Genomic DNA, 9,159 nt, shown 5'->3' with positions numbered 1-9,159 from the left:
GGCATAATGCTGTGACTAGCACTGTATATATAAGGCTGTGAGTACTGAGTATGTAGTCACAGGGCTTAGTAGATGCCACACATACTGCTACTATGAACAAAATGTTGAAAATTGTAAAAAATACTGACTAAGTTGATGAGTAAGACGCATATGCGACAGCTGGATGTCTTTTTAGTTGATTGTTGAAACGTTTCGCCTACGCGGTAGTCTTCATCAGTGAAATACAGAGGAAAATGTATTGTAGGCAGCAGTAGTAGTAGTGGCGAGGTTAAGATGATGTAATCTGTCCATCAACTTTGAAGAAATAGTTTGAGGTGGTCAGTCCCTCAGCCTAAACAAGAGTTCGACTCCATGGTCTGAGGGACTGACCCCCTGAAACTATTTACCCAGGTTGATAGACAAAGTACGTCATCTTTACCTCGCCATTATTCCTCTGTATTTCACTGAAGAGGACTACCGCGTAGGCGAAACTTCCAACACTCAACAATACAGCTACCCAGGTGTTGCACCTGCGTCTTCTGAACAAAATAACGAAAACTTAAAACTCACTATCGTGTTGCATTAGGGAATAAAATAAATTAGGTTTAAAGAGAACAAATTAATGGTATATAATATAATCTGCGGTCATTTTTATTCTCTCTCAAAAGGATATATAATCAAACTCGAATAAGTTTGAATCTGAGTTAAGCAAATATTTTCTGAGCATTAATTCAGTATTCCCCATCCTGCAGTAAAGCAACATGATGAACAAACTGCAATATTGATGTTAATACAATTACATCAATAATATTAGAGTTGTAAATACAAAGTTACATAACACCGAGAGTTTGGTCCTCCTGTGTACATAGTTTGATCCTGCTGTGTACATAGTTTGATCCTGCTGTGTACATAGTTTGATCCTGCTGTGTACATAGTTTGGTCCTCCTGTGTACATAGTTTGGTCCTCCTGTGTACATAGTTTGGTCCTCCTGTGTACATAGTTTGGTCCTCCTGTGTACATAGTTTGGTCCTCCTGTGTACATAGTTTGATCCTCCTGTGTACATAGTTTGATCCTGCTGTGTACATAGTTTGGTCCTCCTGTGTACATAGTTTGGTCCTCCTGTGTACATAGTTTGGTCCTCCTGTGTACATAGTTTGGTCCTCCTGTGTACATAGTTTGGTCCTCCTGTGTACATAGTTTGGTCCTCCTGTGTACATAGTTTGGTCCTCCTGTGTACATAGTTTGGTCCTCCTGTGTACATAGTTTGGTCCTCCTGTGTACATAGTTTGGTCCTCCTGTGTACATAGTTTGGTCCTCCTGTGTACATAGTTTGGTCCTGCTGTGTACATAGTTTGGTCCTCCTGTGTACATAGTTTGGTCCTCCTGTGTACATAGTTTGATCCTGCTGTGTACATAGTTTGATCCTGCTGTGTACATAGTTTGATCCTGCTGTGTACATACTTTGATCCTGCTGTGTACATAGTTTGATCCTGCTGTGTACATAGTTTGGTCCTCCTGTGTACATAGTTTGATCCTGCTGTGTACATAGTTTGGTCCTCCTGTGTACATAGTTTGATCCTGCTGTGTACATACTTTGATCCTGCTGTGTACATAGTTTGGTCCTCCTGTGTACATAGTTTTATCCTGCTGTGTACATAGTTTGGTCCTCCTGTGTACATAGTTTGATCCTGCTGTGTACATAGTTTGATCCTGCTGTGTACATACTTGGATCCTGCTGTGTACATAGTTTGGTCCTCCTGTGTACATAGTTTGATCCTGCTGTGTACATAGTTTGGTCCTCCTGTGTACATAGTTTGATCCTGCTGTGTACATAGTTTGGTCCTCCTGTGTACATAGTTTGATCCTGCTGTGTACATAGTTTGATCCTGCTGTGTACATACTTTGATCCTGCTGTGTACATAGTTTGGTCCTCCTGTGTACATAGTTTGATCCTGCTGTGTACATAGTTTGGTCCTCCTGTGTACATAGTTTGATCCTCCTGTGTACATAGTTTGATCCTGCTGTGTACATAGTTTGATCCTGCTGTGTACATAGTTTGGTCCTCCTGTGTACATAGTTTGATCCTGCTGTGTACATAGTTTGATCCTGCTGTGTACATACTTTGATCCTGCTGTGTACATAGTTTGATCCTGCTGTGTACATAGTTTGGTCCTCCTGTGTACATAGTTTGATCCTCCTGTGTACATAGTTTGATCCTGCTGTGTACATAGTTTGATCCTGCTGTGTACATACTTTGATCCTGCTGTGTACATAGTTTGGTCCTCCTGTGTACATAGTTTGGTCCTCCTGTGTATATAGTTTGGTCCTCCTGTGTACATAGTTTGATCCTGCTGTGTACATACTTTGATCCTGCTGTGTACATAGTTTGGTCCTCCTGTGTACATAGTTTGGTCCTCCTGTGTACATAGTTTGGTCCTGCTGTGTACATAGTTTGGTCCTCCTGTGTACATAGTTTGGTCCTCCTGTGTACATAGTTTGGTCCTCCTGTGTACATAGTTTGGTCCTCCTGTGTACATAGTTTGGTCCTCCTGTGTACATAGTTTGGTCCTGTTGTGTACATAGTTTGATCCTCCTGTGTACATAGTTTGATCCTGCTGTGTACATAGTTTGGTCCTCCTGTGTACATAGTTTGGTCCTGTGTACATAGTTTGGTCCTCCTGTGTACATAGTTTGATCCTGCTGTGTACATACTTTGATCCTGCTGTGTACATAGTTTGGTCCTCCTGTGTACATAGTTTGGTCCTCCTGTGTACATAGTTTGGTCCTGCTGTGTACATAGTTTGGTCCTCCTGTGTACATAGTTTGGTACTCCTGTGTACATAGTTTGGTCCTCCTGTGTACATAGTTTGATCCTGCTGTGTACATACTTTGATCCTGCTGTGTACATAGTTTGGTCCTCCTGTGTACATAGTTTGGTCCTCCTGTGTACATAGTTTGGTCCTGCTGTGTACATAGTTTGGTCCTCCTGTGTACATAGTTTGGTCCTCCTGTGTACATAGTTTGGTCCTCCTGTGTACATAGTTTGGTCCTCCTGTGTACATAGTTTGATCCTCCTGTGTACATAGTTTGGTCCTCCTGTGTACATAGTTTGGTCCTGCTGTGTACATAGTTTGGTCCTCCTGTGTACATAGTTTGATCCTGCTGTGTACATAGTTTGGTCCTCCTGTGTACATAGTTTGGTCCTCCTGTGTACATAGTTTGGTCCTCCTGTGTACATAGTTTGGTCCTGCTGTGTACATAGTTTGATCCTGCTGTGTACATAGTTTGATCCTGCTGTGTACATAGTTTGATCCTGCTGTGTACATAGTTTGATCCTGCTGTGTACATAGTTTGATCCTGCTGTGTACATAGTTTGATCCTGCTGTGTACATAGTTTGATCCTGCTGTGTACATAGTTTGATCCTGCTGTGTACATAGTTTGATCCTGCTGTGTACATAGTTTGATCCTGCTGTGTACATAGTTTGATCCTGCTGTGTACATAGTTTGATCCTGCTGTGTACATAGTTTGATCCTGCTGTGTACATAGTTTGATCCTGCTGTGTACATAGTTTGATCCTGCTGTGTACATAGTTTGATCCTGCTGTGTACATAGTTTGGTCCTCCTGTGTACATAGTTTGGTCCTCCTGTGTACATAGTTTGGTCCTCCTGTGTACATAGTTTGGTCCTCCTGTGTACATAGTTTGGTCCTCCTGTGTACATAGTTTGGTCCTCCTGTGTACATAGTTTGGTCCTCCTGTGTACATAGTTTGGTCCTCCTGTGTACATAGTTTGGTCCTCCTGTGTACATAGTTTGGTCCTCCTGTGTACATAGTTTGGTCCTCCTGTGTACATAGTTTGGTCCTCCTGTGTACATAGTTTGGTCCTCCTGTGTACATAGTTTGGTCCTCCTGTGTACATAGTTTGGTCCTCCTGTGTACATAGTTTGGTCCTCCTGTGTACATAGTTTGGTCCTCCTGTGTACATAGTTTGGTCCTCCTGTGTACATAGTTTGGTTTAATGTCTATTTCGGAGATGAAAATATTATGAGTGGTGTTTGTATAGTTGAAACTCAGCCTTAATGACATGTGTAGCAGACAGGATTTCATCCTAATCAACCCGCCACCACCAACCAGACTGGCTGAATAAGACACAAGTGCAATACCTGCGTATCTTTATTACGACGTTTCGTCATCTAGTGAATTTTGCACTTCAATATAGAGCTCATAGACTGGAGACAGCTGAAGATGAGGTGATCAGCCTGGGAAGGTGCTCACTCCACAAGCTTTGCTGGCTCCCAAGAATACGCAGGAGAATATACTAGTCAGAAGAGAGTTGCAGTGGGAGTTGTAGTGGGAGTTGCAGTGGGAGTTGTAGTGGGAGTTGCAGTGGAAGTTGCAGCTTCATTTGCTTAAGATAAGGAAAAGATTTTTCTCGGACTATTAACCAGGATGCTTAGTATCCCAAGATAACATAATTGTGTGCGCCATCGCAAACTTTATCTTATTTCCACTGAAGTCTTTTAATCCTCTCCCCCAGGATGCGACTCACAACAGTCGGCTAACACCCAGGTACATACTTTCTGCTAGATGAACACCTGGCAGTAGGTATAAGGAAACATTCCCCAACCTTTCACCTGTGCCGGGAAACGAACCCCGGTCCAAAATTATTAATATGCTCGATCCCATACTATCTTTCGAAGATAATACAATATATTTTTTTTTGTAATTTTAAACTCTTTTATATATATGTTCTCTCTTATTTTTTGTTATACAAAATCTGCAGAATAAATTTCGTTTGGTTAATACTTGGCTAATTAACCTCGGTTACGCAAGACTTGCCAGACGCTACTTCACCATACCATGGTACCTGGAGTTTACCTGGAGAGGGTTTCGGGGGTCAACGCCCCCGCGGCCCGGTCTGAGACCATGCCTCATGGTGGATCAGGGTCTGATCAACCAGGCTGTTACTGCTGGCCGCACGCATGCTGACGTACGAACCACAGCCCGGTTGGTCAGGTACTGACTTTAGGTGACTGTCCAGTGCCTTCTTGAAGACAGCCAGGGGTCTATTGGCAATCCCCCTTATGTATGCTGGGAGGTAGTTGAACAGTTTTGGGCCCCGGACACTTATTGTGTTGTCTCGTGGCGCCCCTGCTTTTCATCGGGGGAATGTTGCATTTCCTGCCGAGTCTTGTGCTTTCAGAGGGAGTTATTTTCGTGTGCAGGTTTGGTACCAATCCCTTCAGGACCTTCCAAGTGTATAATATCATGTATCTCTCGCCTGCATTCCAGGGAAAACAGATCAAGGACCTTCAACCGTTCCCAGAAATTTAGGTGCCTTTTCGTACTTATGTGTGCCGTGAAAGTTCTGTGTACACTCTCCAGGTCTACAACGTCGCCAGCCTTGAAGAGGGCCGTTAGTGTAGTGGTGCGTCAGCCTCTCCTTCCTCCGATACTGGTTCACCTTATTGTGGTAAGAGGGGATTCTGCTGGCCTGTTTTTCCCTCTTTCTCTGAAGCTGGTTCACAACCCCCCCCCCCCTCCGACGAAAGACCACCTTTACTGGACAATATCCTCATTACCCTCTCAGTCTCCCATATCGAGATGTCAGATTTTAACACCTTGCATAAGTCCTATCCTGCGTGACGGACTGTGACAGAAAAACATGAGTAGCTTTCGTTCTACCGAATAACTGTCATATAGAGCAGGGAAGCAGCACACTGCTGAGGTATTCTATTTTGTTTAATAAATAAAAATAAGGATTCCTTTACTTTACCTTGCTCTGGCGAAACAGCCATCAGCTCATTTATCGTCCTAAATACCTGGATTTTTTTCTCTTTTTCTCAAAATTTGCTTCGACTCATGATGTGAACTGAAGTATATTGTTTTATTACTTTTTTTATTATATATTAGTGAAAAGCGTCCTGCTATTGACCCATATTACTGACCAGAGGCCTGATATTATATTAGTGACTAGAGACAAGGTTTGGATCCGTGCGTTACCTGAGACTTTATAATCTGTAGCTAGGGAACGGCAGGTTCTGGCAGGCTCTGGCAGGTCTTGGCAGGTCCTGGCAGGCTCTGGCAGGTCCTGGCAGGTCCTGGCAGGCTCTGGCAGGTCCTGACCTAAGTCCCGCATCCCACGCAAGATTTATATGCCATTGGCAAAGTTTCGACAGCGATTACGGGAGCGTGTCGGCCCAACTGCTAAAAAAAACCATCTTTTCCCTCACTGCCTCACGGGGCATAGGTAGATGGGGGAGGTAGAAAAATCAGGTAATTGTTATCCCTCCCTCTTTTTTTTCTCTTCCTTTTTTTGTCTAATCAGTTTTTATCAATTTGTTTTCTTCCTTCTGCTCTTCTCATATATATATATATATCTCTCTCTGCTATATAGCCCTTGTGGTTTAGCGCTTTTTTTTATTATAATAATCTCTCTCTCTCTCTCTCTCTCTCTCTCTCTCTCTCTCTCTCTCTCTCTCTCTTTCTTTCTCTCTCTCTCTCTCTTTCTCTCTCTCTCTCTCTCTCTCTCTCTCTCTCTCTCTCTCTCTCTCTCTCTCTCTCTCTCTCTCTCTCTCTCTCCCTCCCTCCCTCCCTCCCTCCCTCCCGCCCTCCCTCTCTCCCTCCCTCTCTCCCCTCTCCCTCTCCCCCTCCCCCTCCCCTTCCCCCTCCCCCTCCCCTTCCCCCCTCTCTCTCTCCGCTTTCAACTTGAGATTAAAGTTGATTCTTATGACGCCATATGTCGAGAGGAAATCTTCAACTTGGGTTCGTAGTCAGCGGAGCGAAGGAGCGATCTCACTAAACCCTTTCACTTCTCCTGCACCTCACGGGGATTACCATAGGGACTGTCGATCCACACCAGCATCCAAGTCTATTAACTTGCCCATTCAAGCCTCTGATCCGGATTCGTAGTGACTTGTGTGCATTGCGTTCGTGCCAATCCGTATCAAACTCCCGACTGCAAGGGAAGCAGTTTATAGAGAAGCACGCAGGTTCCCTTTGGTATTAGAGACTCGAATCAGAAGATGGTATCTATGTTGTGTACTTGCCAATCCATACAATATACATCGAACAACTTTTTTTATATATACACATCATGATGGTAGATCTTAAAAGTAAATTTAAAAAGTTTGGACCTAAAGATTACAATATTAGATTCAGAATATGGTTATAAATGCAGATGAGACGCCATGTCTAAAGTGAGACCACTAAAGTCTGAGTTGGGAAGAAAACGAAATGTAGATGATGCTAAGATCATGAATACGATTACGGAGATAATGTGTATAATACACGAGGACCTGAACACTATGGGGATACGACGAGTGTGTGTGTGGGGTGGGGGAGAGGACAAGGCCCTCTAGTACAGGTACATACTTGAATATTAATCAGACACTCCAAGGATGTAATTGTTATTATTTATGGGAGCTCGTGGATATGATCCGGACCTACAAGGTGACTTATTTGAAGAACCCAGTAATGTCAGAAGGATCAACAGGGGCAGCTGTTTTAAGAACCCAGGGATATAAGGATCTTCAGGGTAGGTGTTTTAAGAATTCTATTTCGGCTTCTGTGTATTGCAATACTTACTTTCTCCTTATTCTAAGTGTCTGTGTGTTTTCTAGGGTGTGTGTGGTAGGTGGTGCCCCGGGGTGAGTCATGGGGTCCTGGGCATCATGCTGGGCCATCCTACGACGAGAGTTTAAGCTAAGCAACTTCATGCTTGACCACCAGGATCCCCATCTCTTCCTTGCTGCCGAGGTAAGTCTTATTTTTCAGCAGGTCTGTGCTCACGTCTCAGAGATTCAGCTGCCCATGACTCTTAAACCTGAAGTGAGGCAGCGGAGAGGGAACATGAGACGAGAATGTTGCCACGGCAAGAGAGGAGGAACTCTCACTACGTGCGGCTATTCCATACAATAATTATACGGGTGCACCCACAACTGCAGGGAAACAGCATCAGAGAGCTGCTTCCCTGTATGTTATATGAGTTACGTTGTGGGAAACGTCAGCTGTGTTACGGCTGCCTCACTCTACGTGGGAATATATGCTAGCTATGTTCTCCTGTCATATCCAAGGTTAATGTAAAGAAGCAGGGAAAAAGAGAAGGAGGAGAATGAAGACGGAAGGGAAAGGAAGAGGAGGAGAAGTGAGAAAGGAAAGGAAGATTATGAAGAGGTGGAAAAGTTCATCTCGCTCCTGCCCGCCTCCTTTCTTCCTCTCTCTCTCTCTCTCTCTCTCTCTCTCTCTCTCTCTCCTTGATTTTTTCTTCCACTCTTCGTCTTCTCACCCATCCGTCTATTTAAGACATTACTAGCCTGTTCCAACTTTGTTATCACTGTTTCTATCATTTTCTCATGTGTTCTCACCACTTTCTCAGTGTTCTCATCGTGTTATCACGTATTCTAAGTGTTCCCATCAGGTTCCTGCATTGTTTCTATCATGTTCTTCCTCTGTTCTCACTATTTTTCTCATAGTTTTCGCACTTTATTCTCATAATTATTTTTATGTGCTCAACCTGATCTCAGTCTCGCCTATTCTCATTATTTTTTCTCATTATCTTACCCATTTCCAACCTCGTTCTCATCCCGTCATCACGCTGTTTTCGTTACACCTAATTTTCATTATGGTCTCATGTTCTTACCTATTTCCAATCATGTTCTTACCCTGTTCTCAAACGTTCTCACCTTTCAGTGGCAGAGACACCCAATCTCGAGCGTGCGGGCGTGGTACGTGGCCTACAGATGGGCGTGGGCGCTGTACCACGTCTCGTGGTGGGCCGCCAACTTTGCTCTGGAGGGCGGCATCGATGCTCCCATCCAGCGTAAGGCCTATCATTTCATCTACCTCACCAACTGGGCCTACCTTAGCATAGCCGTAAGTAGCAGTGGTATAAGTTGCTTGTAATATGACCGGTGTTGTTGCAGAACATCCGATAGCCATCACATACTGTGCCCTGTGACCTGCTGGCTAACGCTGTCACTGCACACGGCGAGGTAGAAACATTGGGCGTGTTTCATTACACCGGTTGTCTATGCTCCCTATCAGTAAAATGCGTACCTGGGTGTTGGTTGACTGGTGTGGGTCGCATCCTGGGACAAAACTGACCTAATTTGCCCGAGATGTTCTGCATAACAAGCGGCTTTCTATATAGCAGTATGTCGCTGATGTCAGCTATAC

The 9,159-nt window shown here is 44.1% G+C and overlaps 1 protein-coding gene across 6 annotated transcripts in view; it reads left to right on the top strand.

Annotated features, from left to right (window-relative positions):
• Positions 1-9,159, top strand: part of LOC128686065 (protein rolling stone) — a 483,046-nt gene that overhangs the window by 388,820 nt on the left and 85,067 nt on the right. For 5 of the 6 annotated variants that reach the window (XM_053772714.2, XM_070083400.1, XM_053772713.2 and 2 more), the window contains exons 2-3: positions 7,605-7,740; positions 8,674-8,856. In XM_053772714.2, the coding sequence (XP_053628689.1) occupies positions 7,639-7,740; positions 8,674-8,856 (285 nt within the window). In that variant the 5' untranslated portion in view covers positions 7,605-7,638. Of the gene's footprint in view, positions 1-5,270; positions 5,456-7,604; positions 7,741-8,673; positions 8,857-9,159 lie in introns of those variants that run through there. The other variant, XM_070083402.1, reaches the window with a different exon arrangement.

The sequence above is a fragment of the Cherax quadricarinatus genome, chromosome 9 (genome assembly GCF_038502225.1).
Source record: "Cherax quadricarinatus isolate ZL_2023a chromosome 9, ASM3850222v1, whole genome shotgun sequence".
In the NCBI taxonomy this organism is placed as follows: domain Eukaryota; kingdom Metazoa; phylum Arthropoda; class Malacostraca; order Decapoda; family Parastacidae; genus Cherax; species Cherax quadricarinatus.
The sequence above is the reverse complement of the archived record's forward strand: the minus strand, read 5'-3'. Positions and strand labels throughout refer to the sequence as shown.